Here is a 24,894-nt window from a genome sequence, read left to right as displayed (position 1 = left end):
ACCACGATAAAAAAAAATCTGATAGTACAGTTGGCTTTTTGTCTAATAAATAAAGAATTATTTAATTGAACACATGTTCTTTAGATAGCCACAATTTGAGAACAGAAGCAAATGCTTCCAGTTTTATGCTTGTGGTGGAAAAAGTTACTTTAACTCGGAGCTGTTTGGATTCCTCTTTAAGGAACTGAATCAGGCACTGATAAAGCTACGAAATTGAAATAAAGCCTACCTAGTTAATTGAAAGTGTGCTGAAAAATCCTGAAATTCAATTAAGATTCTAAAACTAATTTTAGATAAACAGTATCAGTCTTTGTTTTTCATTTTGGATTACCATGCATTTTGTTCAGTCAGAGATTGTATTTTTAAATGACTGATTGCACAGTTTGGAACTGTACATAAACTCTTTCTGTTCTCTTTCCTATGCAGGGACGAACTAATTGTCTGACAGATTCAAGAGCTAAGAGTGTCAGTCACACTGATTTGGCCCACTGAGGTTCTGGAACCGATGCTAGCTAAAAATGTTTGTATGAATTATGAAGCACTGAGATTCACAGGTTTTGGTGGTTCCTATTATTATTTTTTAGCACTTTCTAGGTTAAAGGCATAACAGAATGGACTATTCTAGGCTCTCTTAAAATAACTGGCATTTTAAAGAATCCTAGAGTTAGCAATTAGCTTCTTTCTGAAGCATGCTCAGTTTGTTGCATTGTTACTAGCAATATGGATTTGTGTTACAGATATTTGTATAGCAGTATTCATAAGCAGAAGAAAATATGCCCACAAAATAGAAAAAGAACTGAAGAATATAAAAATGCAAAAGCTTTCTTCAACATGCTGTTTTAAAACTGTTACAGGAGCATCCATTATTAACTATGTATGCATTTGCTAGAATGAGGTTTACATTAAGTTCATTGCTGTATGGAATAAGGATTCTGTCTGTACACATTAGATTACAGATACAGAAATTGTCATGTAGGTTTAGGTTTAGGTTTATTAAATTTTTATACCGCCCTTCTCCCGAAGGACTCAGGGCGGTGAACAGGGCATATCATAAAACTACAAAAATACAAAAGTTAAAAAAAGAATTAAATTATTGCCCACAGTAAAAACAATAGAAAATATATATAAATATTAAAACCCTAAATAACTCCCCATCAGGCCAGGCCAGCTTGTTCAAATAAATGGGTCTTTTACCCGCGCCGGAAGGAGCGGAGATCCGGTGCCATCCGGAGCTCAACCGGCAGCTGATTCCACAAAGCCGGAGCGCCCACAGAGAAGGCCCTCCCCCTGGGGGCCACCAGCCGACATTCCCTGACTGGAGGCACCCTGAGGAGGCCCTCTCTGTGGGAACGCACGGGGCGGAGGGGAGTCGACGCCGGCAGCAGGTGGTCCCCGAGGTATTCCGGCTTATGTCATTCGGGTTTTAAATCAGGAAGACAAGATACTGGTTAATTGGAATGGAATAACTTTGACATCTCTTGAAAATGACAATAGCCAATTAATTGTGGCTTTCTTCGGTCTAAAAATGGATGAAAGTGGTGCAATTTACTTTAACCTGAAAGAGAAAAACAGAATAGGCTAGAAGCCCATCAGGTTTTCAGTCTTTTCATTTTAGTCCCACAGAACACTCCTTTTTTTCCTCAGTCCAGAATTATAAGTACTTACTGCCTGTTGAATCTGACTTCTGTTTCAGTTTGGATTAAGAAAGGGGAAAAATAAGTACAGTACTGTGAAGTTGTGGCTTGCAAGAGGGTCTCATAAGAAATTTGTCAGGATAAAAAAAAAGCCTATTAGTGCAATTTGTTTCAATCTTCCATTGATTTATTACTCTCTTGTGTGACAAAAGTCTTTCTTCTCAGGGGACTAGATAAGGAAGGACAAGTGTTTCAGCATTTGGTTTTGAAGTCACATTTAATGAATTGTGTTTATCTGTTTCCATTTTGCAATACTATCATTTGCAAGCAGGAAGTAGGAAATGTGTGCAAGTCATAATTGCATACCAAGAAAATTAAAGCTCTGCCCAGCAGGAATAACCAAGCTAAGTTAATTTTGCTTACTTTTTTGCAGTACAATCAATGTTAATGTGGATTGCAGAGGTTAAAGCTCTAAAAGGAATATATTATAGTTTTATAAAAAATTACATGCAACAAGATTTGTGGTGAAACTACATCACTCCAGTGTTTAAATGAACACACAAATCTGGTCAACTGCTGCTGACTATGTCGAGGTTTTGTGAGAACATTGCATATCATTTGTAAATCTGAGTGAATTAAACTTGCTGGTTCACAATGGAGGTGGTTATATTGTTTTTAACCATCTCAGTTAAATTCTAAAATTCTGAACGGACTTTGGAAAGCAAGTATAAAGAAACCAAAAAGCTGAAGATACAATGACTCTCCATTTTTAAGTTGTTGTATTTGCATTCCTGTCTGAAAAGACTTTACATTGGTGGTATGTTCTAAACATCTGTTACTCAAAGTGGAGTATAAATATGCCTTATTCAATATATTTTTGAGAATAAGAGCATTAGATAAGATTTAAAGTTCTTTGAGATGGTTAGGTTATTAAAATAATACTAGTCTCGCTTATTTTTAACAATTTTTCTATTTTTGTTTTTTTAAGGAGAAAGATGCTTAGATAAAATGTTCTTCCGTATGGAAAATGGTTATGAGTTACATTGTCCTTCATGTTTAATGTTTTTTTAAAAGTGAATATTGATATTTAGTTTTATATTGTTATAAAATTACCTCTTGCATGCATACAGCTTAAATGAAAGTTGAAAATATTGGCTGCCAAAAAGTTGAAGAGGGGCAGCGCTTTAATGCCATCTTGTTTTGATCTTATAACAAACTTTAGTAGTATACTTTGACGAATGAACCACAACAGCTGTCTCTTCATTTGGTGGGACTAAAATTTTGACCTCTCCAGTAGAATTTATGAATATTGTTACCTTATCTCCTCCAGATGAGATGAAATAAATTCTCAGAATTCTCAGGTCATCTAGACTTTCTGGAAATTGTAGGAGAAATCTACTTTTAGAAGAAAAATCTAGGTGTATGTTATGTATTATGAATAAGTGAATGACCTAAAATATTAATATTCTCACATAGGAAATAAATATTTGTGAATAATCTGTATGACTGTGCTAAACTTGGTTCTTAGTCACCTGACTATCCTGACTTGCTTATGGATCTATCAGTGAATAGGAAATGAGAGAGAATTTACCTCATACTTTTCTTTGAAGCAGTTTACTCAGTACATTTGATTAGGAAAGTGGATATAGACAAACCTATGGCTGGGCAGTTGTGGTAAGGTATCACTCTACTGATATACTATTGAGCACATTAGGGATATAGTATATCTTATTTTCTGCAATGTTACAAAACAGTTACCATATACTGCCAGCTCATGATAGAAACAATTCAGCAGTTCACTAATTTAAGTGATTATTGTTGAAAGATAAATCACATATCATTCCTTTCATTAGAATCTTGCACTTGGTGCAGAAATAACTTGTTTGTGCATCTGTTGTACTTATTTGAAGAACTGAGTCCTCACCAGCAAAACCTCCTATCATAAAGGGGTTTTTCTCCCCTTTCAGAAGTAGCTTAAGCAACAATCTGTGTTGTTTTGTATAAACTCTAAAGCATGATTCCTTCCCTACCAAGTAGGCGTTTTCATAATAAATGATTTAATCCTATCATAGAAATTTATCTGTGGAAACAACAGGCTCATCCAATTAAGTCCACATCTGTCAGTGAATCCCTTTTAGACCTCATAACTGCAATCTGAAAAATAAGTTTAAGGAGTCCAAGTGAAACAAAAGGAAGACAGTGTGAGCAATAGTCATGTGGATTCTGCCTATTGGGAAGATTGCCATTTCTCACAACTCTGGGGATTTTAACTAAAACAGCAGTGAATTGAAAGCTCAGTGGCAATATTAATCTTATGTGACATCTGCACATTTAAATGTATTGGCAGTAGCATTATTAAATTAAATTTTAATTTTTTTCTTTAATTTTAAAATAGTATAAGTGATGGTGGTAATCTAAATTGCCCATCACATTATACACTTTCTTAGACAATACTGTTAATTAGTACCCCAAGTAACAATTTGTCTTATAAAATAAATAAGTTGCAATATTAAATATAATTTACCTAAGCTACATCTTTAATAGATGTTCCTATATCCATTTAGAATACTCAAGAATACAGTTAGCCCCAATACAAGTCTTTGAAAGAAACATTGGGGTTGGACTAGAAGACCTCCAAGGTCCTTTTCAACTCTGCTATTCTATTAATATGGTGATCTAGAATACTTGCCTTGATTCAGTAGTTATTTATATATGAAAAATTGGTAGTAGTATCTGGTTTCAAGAAAATGCTTCATGCAAAACAATTCAGATAATGTTTACTACAGATATCCCTCTTTGCAAGCAGGAATGCTTTTTAGATTTAACATGTTACATCAGCTAGCTAAAAGATGTTTTGTGTTAAACTAGTAATTCCACTGATTATGGAAAATTAAGTATTTTTATTATATATATTTCTGAAAAAAGATTGTGTAATGTTTTACTGAATTTGTTTACAATGTTGAAATACACCAATTTGTTAACAAGGTCAATTTCCCCACTGAATCTACTATGAAATCTGCTGAAGTACAAAATACATACTTGTAACATACATTCATGTAAAAAATATTTTACCAGAACTTGTTTATATTTTGCTGAAGTTATGAATACTCCCTTTTAAAAATATGAAACTTTATTTCATTATTGTATATCTCTCAATCAGAAAAAAAATGTTATTTTAAAAACACATTACTGTATTTCTTAATCTGTAATATCAATGTGTAGTTCTGTGGCTTCAAATAGTAAATTAAATAGTTTTTGTACCCTGTATGTATGACTTACCCCAAAACTGGATCTAACTAATGGCATTTCATCTGTGCACTTTATGTATGGCAGCACTGATGGGGCTATTGTGTAATGGCAGAATATTCAGCTAAACAGCTGAAATGGAGTACATGTACCCTTTTGAAAATCAGTTCAGAGCACTTGAGGATACCATAGTCAGAGAAAAATCAACAAAGTAGCAGTTTAAAAAAGGAAATAAATGGTACAGGTAGTCAACAACAGTTCATTTAGTGACTGAAGTTACAACGGCACTGTTTTTCACACAACCGTGACAGCATCCCCATGGTCATGTGATCAAAATTCAGACTCTCAGCAACTGACCTTCATTTATGACGGTTGTAGTGTCCCAGGGTCACGCGATTACCTTTTCTGACCTTTTGACAAGCAAAGCAGTGGGGAAGCCAGATTAATTTAATAACCATGTTACTAACAATGGCAGTGATTTGCTTAGTAACTGTGGCAGGAAAGGTCATTAAATGGTACAAAATTCACATAACCATTTTGCTTAGAACAGAAATTTTGGGCTCCATTGTGATTGTAAATTGAGAACCTGTAGTTCTAAATAGTATAGTTTTAACACTGGAAAATATTAAAATGGAAACAGGCTAAATCAATCTTTTAAGATTTGATTCTCCATATTTTATTTTTTAAAAATTGCATTTACTCTTTAAAACAGAACTGTTCTAATGAGGAATTTTATTCTTACAGGAAGAAATAATGTATGATCAATTTACGGTATCTGAAAAACTAAAAAAAATGGCTCTTTTAAGTCACAAAGTCTGGAAAAGCATATTTTCAATTTGCCACAGCAATTTCCTTAATCTATTTTAATTCTTAAATGGATGTTAAATTAGAGCAAAAGTATTTGCTTTAGACTGTTCTAAAAAAAACAGATTTTCTTCAAAAGTGTATAACATGGTATTTCTTCTTTTTTATTTTGTTTTAATGTTAGAGTTGTGATGTATTTAATTTTTAAAGCTTTCTTGTTACTCTCCAAGTGTAAAAATAAAGTATCAAACAGAGCTACATAAATGTGATTTCTTTATTAAAGAGGTGGAAATGTTCTGTGTATGAAATGTTTAGTTAGTCTCAACACTGATTGTTTAGCAACCTTTGGAAGTTCCAACAGATTGGGGGGGGAGTACTTCAATCCATATTTAAAGTTCCAAAAGTATGTGCTCCATCCACAGCCACACGAGTGCAATTTGGGCACTCAGAAACCAGGTCACTGTTACAGCCATTTGCAATGTCCTGTGGTCACGTGAACACGTTTTACGAAATTTTGCTAAAAACCAGCATTTACTTCTGGGTTTTGAAAAAACCACATCTGTAGTGAAGCAGTGGTTCACTTAACAATCACTGCATTTACTTAACAATCACCATTACAAAAGGATTGTTTAAAGTGGAGATTCGCTTTATGGCCATCACGAGTTATAACATAGCAGCCAGCTATAAATTTATTTATTTATTTAGTTACATTTATATACCGCCCTTTCCCTGAGGACTCAGGGCGGTTTACAGGGAATTAAAAAATCCAACATACAAAAGTTAAAAACCAGATTAAAAAATATTAAATTGACCCTGTACTCTTAAAAACCCCAATTCTGAGAGTTGATGACCAAACATCTTAAAACATTCTTAGAAAATAACTATGTTCACAGAATATTGTCTCCTTGTTCTCTCAAACCATCGTTTTTGTAATTCTACCCCATTACCTCATAAAATTCACCTATTTTATATACATGATATGCTGCTATATTGAATCCATTATTTTGCAAAATTCTCTAGAGGACTGCATCCCCAACTTCTGCATACCTAAAAAACAACTTGTGCTTCAAGATTATTGTGTAATTTATCCCACAAATGTACAATCTTTAGTAATGCCTGTTTCTCCATGAAGAACAAGGCCTTTCCCTTAAAAATGTAGCTTTAAATTGGGAGAGGGTGGTATTGTCTTAAATATTCTGAAGAATATTGCATTGGAGACAAGCACATGTTTTGTTTTGTTTAAACTGAACTTTTTATTTTATTCAGGCCACCATTCTCTGAAGTTGTTATGGTATTTTTAGTAAGCTAGAAACTTAAGACAACATGATGAGACACAGAATTAAATATTTCCAGGAAAACAATCGAGCCAAAATGAAGTGTATTTTATTACTTTGGAAAATTTCTAAACATATATTCAACTTTTAATAAGCCTGTAAAGTAAGTAAACACTAGTTTATATTAGGAAAGCTAAATGATTGCATTATAAATTTAAATAACACCTTCATCTTTAGTTATTTAACCATTATCTAAATTTTTGTGGTAAAATAATCAGAGTTCTGCATTCTGCTTAAAATGAAATCTAATAAAAGTTGTATCACTTAATTCTTTCAGTCATGATATTGGGTGGAGACTCCCCATCAAGTATTTCCCGGACATTTCTGACATAATTAAAACTTTAAAAAGATTCAGTGTAAATGAAAATTTAAGATTCTCCATTGCTGCTGCAGTACTCAACATTGTCTGTTCACAGTATGTTAAAATGTTATTACTATCATCTATTTTAGTATTTACACTGCTTTTTGATAATCATTTTTATTGTAAAACCCTGATTTAAAGTACATGCAAATTGCTATATGGTATTAATAAAAACTTAAAAGCTTTTAAGTTTAAACAAAAGCTTAATTAATAGTTATAGATTATTAGGAAAGAAAAGTCATGTATATTCCTACAGAGAAAATTTATTGGCAGGGCAAATACTTTATTCAGACAACAAAGAGTCCAGGATTTTCTATCCTTGAATAAATTGCGGCCACAAGAAGCTGCTGTGTTTTAATAATTTCACAATTTACTGGAAAGTATGCAATATACTAACCAAACTTTGTGATCTGAAGATGTTTTAATGAATAGGATCAATTAGGCTAAATATTATTTGAACAGGACTTCCGCTGATAATGGAAATCTTTGTTTAAATACAGTATAATAAAAGATTTTTCGACAAATCTTTTACAAAGTGAAGGAAATCTTCCATATTCTCCATTTAACCATCCATAAATTGCATTGACAAAATTCTTCAGGCAACTGCAGAAATTAATTACAGCATTAGGAAAAATATCTCCTAAAATCTGATGCTGGAGAAAGTGTATAAACAACTTAAGAATATAGGCACAATACTTGACAATGATATGGGAATAAGTAAAGTTTAATCAGCAGAGTATCTCATGAAATCCAGCGAGGGTAGGTGGGTGGATATGGATATTTCAAGTCCTTCTAATGAAATAGTGTCATCCATCAGGATTTAGAAACTTTACAACCTTGGCCCTATGGAATTACATTCCCATGAGATTTGGATTATCCCAACTCTGTTGGCTTTCCAAAAGACCTTGACAAGTTGTTTTTCTCCCAAGCACTAAGCCAATGCTGGATAAGCTCATTCTGAAATGACTTTTAATTGGAGTCGGTTCGGATTTGGCCTTAATTAATCTCTACTGTGAAGGGTTTTTTAAAATGTTTTTAGCCATGTATAAGCTGCCCAGAATTGCAAGTTGGGCAGCCACATGAATCATTTAAATACTGTAAATATGGACATTTAAGTCTTATTATCTTTTTCCCCTAAGATAGGGGACATGAGGACTTAAATCTAGTATGTTTCATCTCTTGCGGTTCTTGTGTATTTTTATATTTTTTATTTTTAGAAATTTAAAAAACCAAATTATTTTTTCCTGTGTAGAGACTGCAGTGGAAGTTATGTATATTTACATTTAGTGCACAGGAAGAATATAAATATTTCTTCATAAATTAAAAGAAAACAGCAAAAATTAAAGACATTTTCAGCTTTGTCAGCTTAAAGGTAAACATGGGACCCAACTAAATCTCCCCAGGAAAAGAATTCCCTAGCCATGTAAGTAAATTGCATCACACCATTAATAGTCTACCCTGACTTTAAAAGAATGCAGCATGTTTAAATGGATCTCTAACTTATTATTTCAGCCTAAGCACTGTAAGTGCAGCACGTTAGTCCTGTTGAATACATGTAAATGTAATTGCTGACAGAGAATTTCCTTTCTAGAAATACAGCTTAACCTTCAAAGGTTTTTCACTTCAGTTATTTTATCAGATGTTTGTTACATATGTTTTATATTGTTAAAGGGAATTCTTTTATAAACTGACATTTTGTTGTTCTGTTTTTTGTAGTTTAAACGAGTTCAAATTATTGTTTGCTATCATTCTGAGAGCACAATACAGATCAAATAATACTTTGCTGAGCAGACAGGATAACGCAACAGATAAATAGGATGATACAACAGCAGGAACAAATAGAGGATTTTTAACATATTAGTTCCTTTTTATACTGAAATAATGGTAAAAAAACCCCTGCTTTACATTTTTTCATAATCATGACTGATTTTCCTTATTCCTTTTACACCTTCCAAATTTACAGTATAATAGCAAAAACACTGGGGCAAATGAGGAGCAAAAATAATTCTTAACATTCGGAGCTCACTTCTACCATACAATGTTTCTCCACTAGTCAGTCCTTGGTTTACAGTGCGACAAACCATCAATCTCATTAACAGCTGATTAGACCAAGTTATTCCCAGTGCTGGAACAACAGTCCTGGCTGAGCAGCTGAAACACAAAGCCTGGAATTACAAAATATTCTAGCAATTTGAGCTAGGGGAAGCAAGGTTGTTTTTAGATTGGTTTCTTGGGCTAGGCTCATAGAAAAACTGCAGCAGTTTTATTGCATTTGCAATAAAAGAAATCTTACTAAACACAGAGGAAATAAAGAGTATTTTTTTCACTATTGCATTTAAATTCCACTGTTAAATCTTATTTTTTGTTGTTCCAGAAGTGTGCAGCCCCCCCCCAGTCCAAAATGTACATAATCCTGGGACAGATGAATTAATGATATGGTTTGATTTAAGGTAATTTTGCTGAACTCTTTAAAGATTAATGCACTAGTGTCTATTTCATAAGTGAGATCCGTCCTAGCAAATCTTATACCATATTAGATGCTTCAGAATCACATTAAGGTAGAATGTATTCCATTGCATCATATTAATCAGTGAACGCATGCTGTCTGTTGAAAACTTATTTTAACTAAGAAGAAAGTTCTGTTGGATAGAGGTGTGGTTGGTCACAACCTCACTCTTCACAGTTAGTGTTTCAACGAAACAGAATCCATCTAAAATCAGGTGTTTTCACCTTGTGTTTGGGGCTAGCCATAGAATCCAATAGCAGTTCTTCCTTACATCATTCCAGCTCAAAATGAGTTATTCTAGGTAGGGTTAGAAATACCCAATGTCAGCATATATACACTACCACACACATACAACATATATGAGATATGTGTTTAGATTCACTTTGTGTATATGTATGTGCGCACGTGTGCCTACATGTGTTTGCTGAATTTCTTTTTCCACTCACCTTTGAGTATTCCAAACAGCATCTTCCTTCTCATGCATTGCATCAGTTACCTAGATTACAAAAAAGGAATAAAAAAATGCACATTCAATACTTTGTCAGAATATAAGTAATAGGAAAGAAATGATTTTACATCAAATAAAATACTTTGGCTAGACCAGAGTTAATTAGCCAACCCTAATTCTGGTGAAAGAGGGACGCGGTGGCTCAGTGGGTTAGGACGCTGAGCCTGTCGATCAGAAGGTTGGCAGTTTGGCGGGTCGAATCCCGAATGCCGCATAACAGAGTGAGCCCCTGTTACTCATCCCAGCTTCTGCCAACCTAGCAGTTCGAAAGCACGTAAAAATGCAAGTAGAAAAATAGGGACCACTACGGTGGGAAAGTAACAGCGTTCCGTGCGCCTTTGGCGTCCAGTCATGCCGGCCACATGACCAGAGATGTCCTCGGACAAGCGCTGGCTCTTCGGCTTTGAAACGGAGATAAGCACCGGCCCCTAGAGTTGGAAACGACTAGCACGCATGTGCGGGGGAACCTTTACCTTTACTTTTTAATTCTGGTGATCTATAGGAACAATAGCTTTTACTTGGAAAAATTCCATTATTAACTTTCATTTAAGTGTTTAAATCAAGGTCCAGTTAAATATTAAAAACCAGTTAGATGCACATAGCTCTCCTGAAATTAGTGGGATGTTGCTTAGGCTAAGCAAACTCTACTATCTTACCTGATTAATGCATACGATGGGGGTGTGGAACCTGCAGCTTAATCTGTGAAGTTTTGCCCCAAATCTCTGTAAATATTTAGCTTTCAGGAGAGAATCTGTAGCACTGAATTCACATCTGAATAAGGCAGCAATGGAATCAATAATGACTAGCCGCACCATGCCTCTTGAGAGCAGCAAGCTAAGTCTCTTAGTAATGCACTCATGGAAAGTATCCTGTAATAAGAAGGAAATACAGCAGAATGTCTGTCAAGAACAGCACCGTTGTAAAAAAACTGCTCCAGTAGATGCACAGTAATTATTGCAATAGCTAGAGTAATCCTTATTCCAAGTTTTTCTATTTGCAATGCCAGCAAGCAGCAAACTCTATACTCAATCAAGTAGTTTTACTGAGTCAGGAAGCTGAGTGAGAATTAACAGCAATGTTGCAAATCTATGCACATTATCTTGAGACTAAATCCCAATTAACCCTTCTGAATATATAATAGGATTACATTAAGATTTTTACAACAGGGTTATTAGTATAGGTCCTTATTCTAAAACAATAGCTTGCTAGAATATCCTCTTTCTATGCTTGAAAATATGATTATTCAAAGCTTCTTTCTGCCAAAGCGGGCTAGCATTTTCTAACCAGTGATATCTTTCCAGGGTTTCAAGTCCCCTGAACATGTGTCCTGCCTAATGTCCCCATCAGTAATTAAATAAATACTAACAGGAAAGGATTAACTGTGGCCAGCACAAATTGATTTAACTCTTCCCCCAAAAAATTACCCCACTCCAAGCTGAAATATATCCTACTAACTGCATAGCTCTGCTGCATTATTACCAGTGCAATCCATAAGCCATTTGTAAGGCGGTATAGAATTAATATGTTTTCCTCTGCACAATTTTTATTGTATGTTCCTGATGGAACATCAAACTGCAAAGTAGCGAAGTATAGTTGACATACACATTCCAGTGAAAAACAAAATGCAGGAGAAATGCACTGGAAAGCAAGTTCTAGTCAATAATTTATTCATTTTTCCTTCTGGCTACTGTTCCAGTAAGCTGAAACAACTTCCCTCCCCAATGACCCATTCCCTATTAATATTTAGGAACGTGGCTAAAATGGAGTTGTTCAAAAGCACTTTTAATGTTTACATGTTGCCACTGGGAGACGCTATGTCAATATCATCTTGGATACATTATCCTGTAATTTTTTTTCTACACTTTATTATCTGTTTTATGGTGTACACTGCCAGAAATCCATGTGGAGTATCAGTACATAAAATAAATATGGAGGAATGATCAAAAAGGGGGTTTAAAAAGGTGCATTTACAAAGGCTGACATGTAGTTATGAAAGCTTTAGGAAACACTAAGGGAAAAATATTGTTTACTGACCTTGTATTTGTGGTAAACACCTAGGTTTTTTTTAAAATGTCTTTTTCATTTCTCCAACTTTTTAGCAGCAATGGCCATAGGAGACATTTGTATTTTCTTCTGTTTTAACAAACTAATGTGTTCCATGTGTGCACATTTTTTCACCAAGACTAATCAGGATATGTACTGTATAGCTGCACTGCCCATCTGTTTGTGTCAGATGTCTGATTAGGATAGATACATGGGTGTTGCGTCTGGATATAGATTTCTGTTCTTCCTTCATACTATGTTTGACTTTCAATATTTTTGTGCATCAAAAAGCTCAGGCCAGGCAACAAGCATGCTGCCCTGGGTTATGTGATCAAGAAAGAAGGGAGGGGTTTAGAATAGAGGAGTGGTGGCATACTGAACATTGCCCATCTGCCCCTCCCATTGAGGGGGGGTTTCTTTGCAGCCCCTGGCCATTTTCTAAATCAATATTTTTTCATTTCTTTTTTTCAGCTTCTCCCGCCACATCAAATATGGTCATATTACATTCTGTTTAAGAGAATTATTCTGCTGACAGACAGATAGCCATAGTTTTGAGCCCTTTTAGGAAATGACTTTCTAATCTGCCATTGGGTTGGAAAGAACAAAAGGAAAGCATTTGACGTACATTTTTCTCTTGGCCATTCCACTTTTGTTTTCCTTTCCTTAAAAAAAATTAAAAATAATGTTAAGCAAAAGGTATCCTGCGGAATTCCAGTGTATTTCTCACAAAGGCAACACTGAATATGCCAGAGGAAAAGCAAGCAAATGGTTAAGCCAGATCAATTTCTCTTTAAAAACAGTATAATGCAATGCCTAGTTGGAAAGATTTTCTACGCCTGCAGCATAATAACCAAATGCCAATCAATTCCCCTCTCTGCCAATTTTGAAAAAGCAAATGAATTCTCCTCTGTGCTTAATTCCCTTTCTAGTTGAATTTGTCCTCATTGAGGGCAGTGATACCACACCTTTGTCTCCAGAATACAAGTTTGTGGTTTGATCACAGTCCCTGAGCTTAACTGCTGTCCACCATTTAATGGACAAACTATCAGAGGTATGCTGGAGAAAAAATAAATAAATTAACATTTAATCAGTGAGGCAGACTGTAATTTGCATTCTATGCCCAAAATTAAATATCATTTAAGACTATATATATATTTATAAAAATAGGCAGCCAATGTTCCATGACTTGAGATTTATTATTGATAGATTAAAATCTGCTTTTACTCACACTGATTTTTTTTTAGTTTTCTACAGATAGCAAGATGTGCAAGACAGTTGTGCAGGAAACCCGAAACAAGGTTTTGTTTTTTTTACAAATCTTTATAATTCAGTTGACTTAGTGCCAAAAAAGTAAGCACATAACAGCACTACTTTAGCTTCTGAGAGTGCTTAAACTTAGCCAGCAGTTTCACAGCTCTGAAAACAAAGTTTACCTTTTTATTAAAAAATAAAAGAAAAATGAACACTCATTTTTCAGAAATTCTGTATTGAAGTATTGAAGTTCAAACCTGACCTGTTGAATGTGTTCTATAAGTTGAGATCTTTTTAATAACACCATTTTTTTTAATGTTTTGCATAGTTTAACTAATGGATGTTCTATATGTGTTGTTTGTAGCCTTTTAGCTTCATATTGAGAAAATTTGAGGAGGAAAGGTTAGCTATATATATTTTGTAAAAACATATAATCCTCTTTTTTCTGTAGAGATTTGCTGAGAAATGGCATCTTTGGAAACAGTACTATAAAACTGATGTTAAGTGTGAGTAATTGTCATTTTGATTTACAAAGTGCATATTCTATGTTGGAATGTAGCATCACAGCTCCTTTTCAACTGCATAGATTGAATTTAACATTTTGAAGCATTGACAGCCAGATAAAATACTCACCAAGTCTGCTGCATGTTCAACAAATATTCTGTTTCCAAATTTTATCTTCTGCATCACCTCAGATGGAACATCACTCCTCAATATGGGCAGCTGCTCAATCAATTGCTGCAAACGTTTATTAGGAAAAACATCTTCTGTGCAAATGTAAACTGCACCTGTAATGAAGGCCAAGCCATGTGAAATTACTGGTTTCTCTTTGTGGCAGTTGGCTGGAACACACACACACACGCACGCACGCACACACACGGAAGGGATAATAATTTTGTTTTTTTTTAAAAAAAATACTTTATATGGCTACCCATTTCATAACTGCAACTGTGGGTGGCTAACAAATTAAAATAAAATAAAAACTGTCAAGCAATAACATTTGATGTAAAAGCAAAGTAATACTAATAGCAAAACAGTATAAATAGATATACAGAATGTTTGTTGAGAACACGCAATATAGTGAAAACCATCTCACACACTACCTTAACCTCATGACCCCAATGCCCAGGAAAACAGTCATATTTTTAAGGTTATCTGAAATACCAGTAGTGTCTTGCTGGATCCTGGGAATTACGGTGTTCCAGACGGCAGGCGCTGCAACTGAAAATGCCCATTTCCAAAGCTGCAGTGGATATTAGTACAAAAATTCATCCACTTACAACAGTTCATTTAGTGACTGCTTGAAGTTACAGCGGCACTGAAAAAAATCACTTATGACCGTTTTTCACAGTTACAACCATTGCAGAAGCATCCCTGTGGTCATGTGATCAAAATTCAGACACTAGGCAACTGACTCATGATAGTTGTAGTGTCCTGGGATCATGTGATCGCCTTTTGCGACCTTATGGCAAGCAAAGTCAATGGGGAACCCATTTTCACTTAATAACTGTGTTACTAACTTAACAACTGCAATGATTCGCTTAACAACTGTAGCAAGAAAAGTCATAAAATGGGGCAAAAATCACTTAATAAATTGATTTAGCAACAGAAATTTTGAGCTCAATTGTGGTTGTAAGTTGAGGACTACCTGTATAGAAAGACCTGAACTCATAAACAGAACCAAACTTGCAAACAAAATGTTTGATTCAACTCCGGCAACTATAAATAATAATTTAGGTGATGGCAGCATAAGCATTACACAGTATTTCATCTTCTCCGAGTGCACAAAGCAAATTCCCACAGTGAAAAATGTGATTTGATTTCAGTAGCTGTTGAATGTAATTGTCCTTACATTTTTGAAGAAACCAAATTACAGGCTCTCATACATGTACTTTGGAACTAAATAAGAGAAAATTCATTACATCCTTTTAAGCTTTTAAAAACTAAACTCCTAGTCTTTATAGATACATAAATATGCTTGAAAGTATGTAAACAGTGCCTACCGAAATCTTCAAAACAATGAAATCAACAGTCGATTTATTGACTAGAATATTTTTAATGTTTGGAGTTGAAACTTTAGCAAGGAGTAGGCTACCTAGCTGAGTCACTGTTTTTTCCAAAAATAAAATTTAATATAATATAGGAGTCCTGGTGGCACAGTGGTTAAAGTGCAGTATTGCAGGCAATCTCTGCCCACAGCCTGGAGTTTGATCCTGATGGGACTCAAGGATGACTTAGCCTTTCATCCTTCTGAGGTTGGTAAAATGAGGACCCAGATTGTTGACGGCAATATGCAAATATTGCTTACATTGTAAACTGCCCAGAGAGTGCTGTAAAGCACTACGGGGCATTATATAGGACTAAATGCTAATAATCATGCAATAATATGCAACATTGCAGTGAGTGAAGAATTCTGCTTAAAATCATTACAAGAGTGTCATGGTTCTGATAGATGAGACCAATTAAAGCAGAACTCCAAGGCTTGAGTTTTCCTGTAAGAACATGTTTATTGGTTACAAAGTATCGGCACAGTCAAAACTGAAACCAAGACTAAAGTTCCCTCCAAAAAGTAACAGTATTACAAAGTTAAACTTCCCACCCCATAAACTATGCAATCAACTATGCTTCCCAATAGAATTGTTTGGTGGGCTTCCTAACATTACACTCAACCCCGTCTAATGAACACAAATGACCTTAGTTCCCACGGGACAGAGAATTGTTTAGACTAGCATAAAACTCCCCATATCTCTCCCCAATTTTGTGGCAACTGAAAAGGAGCAAGATGGCTTTAGCCAGGTTTGTTGCAGAATTGACAAAGAGATTAAAAGAGTATATTTCTTACCAGATTCTAGTCCACCATATCTGTATGGATATTGCACAGAAAGACACAACTGCAAAGCAATCTGAGTCTTCCCAGCAGAGCTTTCACCAGCAATTTCAGTAATTCCTGTATGGGGAATTCCACCTCGGAGCAAGCCATCTAGAACTGGGCAGCCCAGACTCAGCTTCTGGCCTTGGGAAGTGCTGGGGGCTTTGTTTTGAAATAGCTGGAGTGCTAAAACAATTTGACAAGAGGTTTACTTAATGTTACTTGTATGCCACTTTCAGTGTAATTATCCTGAAATGGTTCACAGAATAAAGATACGGAGGCTCTTAATCACTGCTGATTCAGAAATCCTCAGCAAGCATTCAGTTAAGACATCCAGCAAAAGCACAATGTTCTATTTTGACAGCAGGGAAAGAATATAAGGTGGAAAGGGAATAAAAGAGATTATCAATTTTTATAAAAAAATGTGCCATTATTTTATGACATAAACACATCAAATGTTATAGCATTTTCAATTAGATTTTAACAAAAGTCTGGAAGATCAAATCCCACTATATCTTCAAATTATAGGTTTATCATAGTTAATATTTTTTAAAATTGATTGTTTAGAAAAAAGCTAATTGAAGACTTACCTGTAAAAACAGAATTTTTTCTCAAAGTACTAGAAATTGTTCTTAGTAGATATTGTACATCTGTCTTGGATAGCTTTGTTAACCTTTGCAAATCTGATCCCGAAAGATGGAAAACGTCTTTAATTGATGTTATATTTGCTGAAATAAGAAAATTGATTCTATAACCAACATAGACTTATTTGAAAAGTGGAAATATTACAGGGCATAGACCGGTTATTATTTCATTCTCTTGCTCTTTATCATATCATATCATTTTTATTTTTTTTTCCGGCTCCAAAGATGGTGGACGCGCTGGGGAGAGCTCCGTAGCCCCCAACGGTAAGGCGTCCCCCCAGGAGCCCCCCAGGGATGTCAGCGGACCCCTGGGGTGGGGCCAGAAATTCGGGCAGATGAGCTGGGCAATGGTGCCGCCCGCTGCCTCCCGAAACAGCTGCAGGGGTGCCGGGACATCTCCGCCTCGCCACCTGGGCCGTTGGCAACCGTTATAAACGGGGGCCAGCGCCTCTGCCCTGCCTCTACCAATGTTCATGCTGCCGGGCAGGGGCGGCGTCTCCGCGGATCAGCTGTGCGGCGGAGGCGCCTTCAGGCATCCAGGAGGGGCCGGAGGCTCTGCTTTCCCCGGCCCCCTGTTCGGCTCCTAATCGGCTCCCGGGCGGCAGCGGCGTCTCCGCGGATCAGCTGTGCGGCGGAGGCACCTTCAGGCATCCAGGAGGGGTCGGAGGCTCTGCTCTGCCCCGGCCCCCTGATCGGCTCCTGATCGGCTCCCGGGCGGCAGCGGCGTCTCCGCGGATCAGCTGTGCGGCGGAGGCGCCTTCAGGCATCCAGAAGGGGCCGGAGGCTCTACTCTGCCCCAGCCCCCTGATCGGCTCCTGATCGGCTCCCGGGCGGCTGCTGCGTCTCCGCGGATCAGCTGTGCGGCGGAGGCGCCTTCAGGCATCCAGGAGGGGCCGGAGGCTCTGCTCTGCCCCGGCCCCCTGATCGGCTCCTGACCGGCTCCCGGGCGGCAGCGGCGTCTCCGCGGATCAGCTGTGCGGCGGAGGCGCCTTCAGCGGCGATGGCGACGACTCCCAAGCTCCAGCTCGGTCGCCTATTCGGGGAGCCGGCAGCCACGATGGCAGTGGCGGCAGGGCTTCCCCAGGCCCGCCCCCTGGCCCTTGGCAGGCATCCAGGAGGGGCCGGAGGCTCTGCTCTGCCCCGGCCCCCTGATCGGCTCCTGATCGGCTCCCGGGCGGCAGCGGCGTCTCCGCGGATCAGCTGTGCGGCGGAGGCACCGGCGGCGAGGACTACAGCGGCGATGGCGGCGACTCCCCAGCTCCAGTTCGGTCGCCTATTCAGGGAACCGGCAGCGACGGTGTCGGTGGCGGCAGGGCCTCTCCAATCCCCGCCCCTGGACCACGACAACCATCGCAGCCATCCAGGGGGGGCCGGAGGCTCTGCTCTGCCCCGGCCCCCTGACCGGCTCCCGGGCGACGGCGGCAACATCTCTGCCCTGCCCCAACCCCCGCACCTGTTCGACTCCGGCGGCGTCCCCAAGCGACCAACGGAGGCGCTGCGGACCAGCTGGGTAGCAGAGGCGGCGGCACCGTCGGCAGCGGCGACGGCGAGTACCACGCGGGGCCCTAGCCTGTCATCTCCCCACGGGCCCGAACACCCCCCCCGAGCCGCTGCAACTGCTGCAGCCATCCAGAGTGGGGCCGGTGCCTCCACCCTCGGCTCCCTATTATGCCTCCCTGGACAACAGCGACGCCAGGGATGATCAGGAAAGACCCCGCGGATCAAATGGATCAGCTAGGCGGCGGAAGAGACAGCCGCAGCAACCGCCCTGAGCGGGACCGGAGTCGTTGCCCTGCTTCGACCTTCTGGCCTGCTCCTGAACAACGGCGGCATCTCCCTGGGATCAAGGAGATGCCGCAGACCGGCTATGCGGACCCGATCGACCACCACCGAGGGGCCTTTGACAGCGGCGCTAAACTTCTCCAGGCCCTGGTCACCCAATCTCACCGAAAACCACTCGACGGCAGCACCACTAGATACGGCGGGGCGTCCACGGCCCGCACCCTGGGTGCCGACGCTATCTCCGTGCCGATCAACACCCCTAAAGACGCCAGGATGCAGCTGATCGTTGGAGATGACGGCGACTAGACCACCGAGGCCATCAACATCTGGCCTCCTCCAGCTCTGAACCCCCCCTGCCCTCCCTCGCCCCACAGGACATGATGGGCCTGGGTGCAAGCCACGGTGGCAGAGTGGCCTGTCCTACACCTGCAGCCCCATAGAGGTGAGAGCTCTATGGGGTATGCTTCACCCAGAGTGGGTCCTGGACCACCGCCAGAAGCAGAATCACAACCCATCGTGAGAGGATGGGGAGTGGCCTGCTTCTGGGGTTCACCCAACCAAGTGGCAGTGGCTGGGTGACGGTCCAGATACCCACCTACCCGACTAGACCCTCCTTCTAATGCTCCACCCAGGGGACCGCCTTCCCAATGCTCCCCGATGCTCCCTATGCGTCTTCAATATTCTTGCATAGACCTACTCGCCCTCAGGAGTTCCCCCCTCTCCTGGGTTCGTCCTGCCTTCACTACATCAAACCTTGATGACGGGCCCGACCTTTGGGTCTCTGAGAGATGGCCAGGCAGGGTCAGGGGCCTCCATCACAAGACCAACAAGAGGCCCCTGGTTAAGTTTCTTGTTAAGTTTTTTGTCGGGTTAGGGAGGGGGGCGGGAAAAGAGTATGGCTGCTCGGAGAAGGCAGGCCTTCCGGGTGCCATAACGCAGGCCAGGCTTACGACCATTCGCGATGGTGAGAAACGAGGACCAGTCGCCGACAATAACCGATGGCGTACTGACGAACATCCTATTCCCAGGATGGTGGGGAACGGCAGAAGGTGCACAAACAGAGGGCCGTATCATCACCGGGAGTGTCATCTCCGCTCTGTACAAGCGGTGAGACGCTCCGACCCTCTGTACTTCCCCGGAGGACCCGGGAGCGAAGGTGTGCAGCCTCCTATGCTAAGGCTGGTCTACCTGAATGCCAGGTCCGTAGCTAACAAGGCACACCTTGTTCGTGACCTAGTGGAGAGCGAGCACGCGGACCTGGCTTGCATCACGGAAACCTGGCTGGGCCAAGAGGGTGGTGTCCCTCTGGTTGACCTCTGCCCGCCAGGTTTCCGGGTGCTGCACCAGCCTCGGACCCATGGGAGGGGCGGGGGAGTGGCAGTTATCATCAGGGAATCCCTTAGCCCACGAGAGATCACCGTCCCTCAGATGGTCGGGTGTGAGTCTCTCCTACTGAGATACGGCCCGGGGGCGCAGTTGGGCCTGCTGCTGGCATACCTACCACCTAATCGTGCAGCGGCAGCCCTGCCCGAGCTACTCGATGTCCTCTCAGGGTTGGTGGTTGAATTCCCAAGACTCATGGTCTTGGGCGACTTTAACCTACCGTCCCTGGGAGGATCGTCCGACCTGGCTCGGGAGTTCATGGCTTCCATGGCGGCCATGGACCTGTCGCAAATAATTTCTGGACCGACTCATGAGAGAGGCCACACCCCAGACTTAGTGTTCTTGTCTGGACGGTGGCGCGATGATATCGGTGGGGGTGCCACGACTGTTATGCCCCTGTCATGGACCGATCATCACCTTGTGCGGCTAGACTTCCCCTTTGCCACCCCCCGCCGTGGGTGCGCGGTGCCAACCAGATGGTACCGCCCCAGGCGCCTAATGGACCCTGATAGGTTCCAGGCAGCGCTTGGGGACGCACATGCACTCCCTGCTCACAGCTCGGCGGATGCCTTAGTGGAAGCCTGGGAGAAGGCAGCCACGGAGGCTCTGGACCGAGTTGCACCCATGCGGCCTCTGACCCGGCGCAGATCCCAGCGAGCCCCATGGTTCACCGCGGAGCTCCGGGAAATGAAGCGTCGGAGACGGGGCCTAGAGAGCCGTTGGAGATCCAGTCGATCCGAATCCGACCGATTGCGATTAAGAATCCTCACCAGGTCTTATCTCGCTGCGATAAGGGTGGCAAAATCCAACTACTTTTCCACCCTCATCGCGTCCGCAGATAATCGCCCGGCTGCCTTGTTCAGGGTGACTCGCTCCCTACTGAACCAAGAGGTGAGGGAGGAACCCTTGCAGGGTCGAGCCGAGGAATTCGGCCAATATCTGCTGGATAAAATTGCTCGGATCCGAACCGGCCTGGACTCCAACTGGGCTGAGTTGGAAGAACAAGGCATGGACAGTCTTGTCGACGTCACCTGGGAGGAATTTGATCCTGTGACTCCGAAGGAAGTGGACAGGATTATGAGGAGGTTGAGCTCCTCCACATGCTTACTGGACCCGTGCCCTTCCTGGCTGGCATATGCAGCTCGAGAGGGGACACGAGGCTGGTTCCTGGCGGTCATCTCCGCTTCTCTGAGTGAGGGTCACTTCCCCACCGCCTTGAAGGAGGCGGTGGTGAGACCTCTCCTCAAGAAGCCCACCTTGGACCCATCCTCATTGAATAACTTTCGTCCAGTCTCCAATCTTCGCTTCCTTGCGAAGGTTGTTGAGAGCGTGGTGGCGCACCAACTCCCTCAGATCCTGGATGAAGCGGTTTATCTAGACCCGTACCAATCGGGCTTCAGGCCGGGCTACAGCACGGAGACGGCATTGGTCGCTCTGATAAATGATCTCTGGAGAGCCCGGGACAGGGGCCATTCCTCTGTCCTAGTCTTATTAGACCTCTCGGCGGCTTTCGATACCATCAACCATGGTATCTTGCTGCGACGCCTCAGGGGAGTGGGAGGCACGGTTCTGCGTTGGTTCTCCTCCTTTCTCCAGGGTCGCTCGCAGTCGGTGTTGGCAGGGGGACAGAGGTCGACCCCGAGGCCTCTCGCTTGCGGAGTCCCTCAGGGGTCGGTCCTCTCGCCTCTCCTGTTCAACATCTACATGAAACCGCTGGGTGAGATCATTCGCAGCTTTGGAGTAGGGTACCATCAGTATGCTGATGACACCCAGCTTTTCATCTCAACTCCAAACAACATCAGTGATGCCCTCGACGTGATGTCCCGCTGCCTGAAAGCGGTCCGGGAATGGATGGGGAGGAACAGGCTTCAACTGAACCCGGACAAGACTGAATGGCTGTACGTACCGGCAAGCCAGGATACTCAGAACATCCCATCCCTTAACATCGGGGACAAGTTACTACCCCCTGTTGATAGGGCCCGCAACCTGGGTGTCCTCCTTGACTCGCAGCTCTCCCTGGAAGATCACATAGGAGCTGTGACCAAGGGGGCCTTCTCCCGGGTTTGACTAGTTCGCCAATTACGGCCTTATCTGGACCTGGATGCCTTACGTACAGTCACCCATGCTCTTGTGACCTCTCGCCTAGACTACTGTAACGCTCTCTACTTGGGGCTGCCCTTGAGATCCACTCGGAAGCTTCAACTGGTGCAAAGTGCAGCGGCACGGACACTCTTGGGAGCCTCCCGATACTCCCATATCACACCTCTCCTCCGTGCGCTGCACTGGCTTCCAGTTGCCTTCCGTGTGAAGTTCAAGGTGCTAACAATGACATACAAAGCCCTACATGGCATGGGTCCGGACTACCTACGGGAGCACCTTCTGCCAATGTCAGCACCCCACCGTCCTGTGCGCTCCCACAGAGAGGGCCTCCTCAGGGTGCCACCGCTCAAGGAATGTCGGCTGGTGGCCCCCAGGGGGAGGGCATTCTCAGTGGGTGCGCCAGCCCTCTGGAACAGCTTGCCAACCGAAATCCGGATGGCCCCTGACCTCCGCACCTTCCGGCGCGAATTAAAAACTTACCTGTTCCAGCAGTCCGGCCTGGCCTGATAGCTCTAATTGGGGTCCCAGTTTGTATTTTGCTATTGTTTGTTTTTCACTATTGTTCATTCTGTATGCCTACCCTATTCTGTACACCGCCCCGAGTCCCTCGGGAGAAGGGCGGTTTATAAAAACAAATAAATAAATAAATAAATAAATACCTGAGTATGTCCCATTCAATGCAATGCAATTTACTTTTAAGTAGACATGATCAGCATGGCAGCATAAATAGGTTTTTATGCAAGCACCTTTTTCTAAAGCAAAACTGTGAAACTATAATTGTTCACTGTTCAACTATTCAAAACATCCCTTACCACTGGCAGTCATTCATTTATATTTCACATTTCTAAACAGTAGTTTAGAAATGGTAACTGGTAACTAGTTTAGCAATGAGAGCAAGGCTAAAAATTTCCCATCAATTAGCTATAGACACACTCACAGATATTTATTCAGAAGTGAGTCCAACATGGCTTGTTCTTTAAAAATTCAGATTGCAACCTTAGCTTCTTTTCAAATCTGGATATATCTAACCTCATCACAATCAGCATTTACCTACTTGCAATCGTAGTCTGTACAAATCCCTAGTCAAATGCAGCAAGACAAAGTTTTCTTACATAATCAATATATAAAAATGATAGAGGGGTGGCATATAACATGAAAACAAGGATTTGTAGACAGTTGATGTACCTTTTTTAATAGCTGCAATCACTCTAGGGTTCATGTCAAACTTATCCCAGTCCATTTCTTCACAAATGCAGAGCTAGGCATAGAGGAAGAAAACTGAGTAAGATACAGCTTTAGAAAGATACTAACAGAAAGACTTGAAATAGTTTTTCACATCAGCCTTGCTCCCTGGTCTCAGTATTATTTTTCCAATTTTTCTTTAATGCTTTTATGTTACTAGTGTTATATACTGATTTGCAATTGCTAGGCTCCTTGGCTTGTTTTAGTTACTTTCAGGTCATGTAGCATAACCTGAAGAATGGTTCACACATAATCTGCACAAGACAATTGGTACTTAGGTGGAAAAATATAAGGATATATGAGATTGGCCAAAACATGTTGAAGGTTGTGAAAGTGGATGAAAGTGCTATTTTTACAATCATCACACAGAATAAGGTACCTTGAATAAGGGGCTTCCTTTATTCTTCTGGAACTCAAACAGCCTAGCCTATTAGACATTGAGTAGGACATGTGTGGAAAGAATATGAATGAAGCTCTTATCCTGAAAGTGAACAAAATATTATGACAGTTGAATGAAAAATAAATCTTCCACCTCTATTGGTTAAAGAAATTTTAATAAAGGAAAAATAATTATTAAAACGAACTCTTTTGTTACCTATATTTACTTCTTCATAGGATCTTTATTTGCCATATAGTTCCCGTCAAACACATATGTGACTATAGACTCAAAATTGCACACTAGCTTGAAAAAAAGGCCAATTTTGAAAGTCAAACAGAATTCTCAAAAACTGACAGTCGGACAAAAGTCACCCAACTCAGACTCCATCGAGAGAAGACTAGTAAGCAAGAGTTACTTTTAAATTATTCCCTACCTTCAATGAACGATCCCAGCCTTCGAAAAGAGAAAGGCGCTAACAAGAATCAGCCTAAACCGCGGAAAGCGTGGGCCAATCACAGAAAGCTGGAAAGAATTATTAACCAATCATATGTCTCGCTCGTCATCAAGAACACAGCTTTTCTCAACTTCGCTGTCAATGTAAAGGGCGCATGCGGCACTATAACGCTAGCCGCTGCGCGCACGCGTGCGAGACTCCTCTCTCTTTCTTCCCTCCCCTTTTCACTTTCCTACTTGCCTTGAAGGGGATTGGTTGAGAAGTATATATCAACGGGGAGGGGAGGTCGGCCCACTATTGTAATGTTGAAAACAACAGCTCTGGCCCCCCCAAAGAGAAACGTTTCTCAACTTT

General features: G+C 41.1%; 2 protein-coding genes across 10 annotated transcripts in view; one reads left to right on the top strand and one right to left on the bottom strand.

Annotated features, from left to right (window-relative positions):
• KLC1 (kinesin light chain 1) overlaps positions 1 to 6,354 on the top strand; it is a 45,088-nt gene extending 38,734 nt beyond the window's left edge. For 6 of the 7 annotated variants that reach the window (XR_014024557.1, XR_014024558.1, XR_014024559.1 and 3 more), the window contains 2 exons: positions 427 to 967; positions 1,398 to 6,354. Coding sequence is in view for 1 of the 7 variants with exons in the window: in XM_081313292.1 (XP_081169418.1) it covers positions 427 to 492 (66 nt within the window). In the remaining 6 variants the exon portion in view is untranslated. The other variant, XM_081313292.1, reaches the window with a different exon arrangement.
• A 2,822-nt stretch (positions 6,355 to 9,176) lies between these two features.
• Positions 9,177 to 24,529, bottom strand: XRCC3 (X-ray repair cross complementing 3). 3 transcript variants are annotated; one of them, XM_081314770.1, is made up of 8 exons: positions 24,520 to 24,529; positions 23,651 to 23,707; positions 17,147 to 17,284; positions 16,530 to 16,742; positions 14,321 to 14,475; positions 11,050 to 11,262; positions 10,332 to 10,381; positions 9,177 to 9,530 (listed from the first exon to the last, which is right to left on the bottom strand). In XM_081314770.1, the coding sequence occupies exons 2-8, from the start codon at positions 23,703 to 23,705 to the stop codon at positions 9,281 to 9,283; spliced, it is 1,074 nt and encodes a 357-aa protein (XP_081170896.1). In that variant the 5' UTR covers positions 23,706 to 23,707; positions 24,520 to 24,529; the 3' UTR covers positions 9,177 to 9,280. The 3 variants fall into 3 exon arrangements, with proteins under 3 accessions (XP_081170896.1, XP_081170895.1, XP_081170897.1); XM_081314769.1 differs by lacking the exon at positions 24,520 to 24,529 and adding an exon at positions 24,087 to 24,189; XM_081314771.1 differs by lacking the exon at positions 24,520 to 24,529 and adding an exon at positions 24,087 to 24,189 and having other exon boundaries at positions 9,357 to 9,522.
• Between the last annotated feature and the right edge of the window lie 365 nt (positions 24,530 to 24,894).

The sequence above is a fragment of the Vipera berus genome, assembly GCF_964194415.1.
Source record: "Vipera berus genome assembly, chromosome: 1".
NCBI classification, from domain to species: Eukaryota; Metazoa; Chordata; class Lepidosauria; order Squamata; family Viperidae; genus Vipera; species Vipera berus.
The sequence above is the reverse complement of the archived record's forward strand: the minus strand, read 5'-3'. Positions and strand labels throughout refer to the sequence as shown.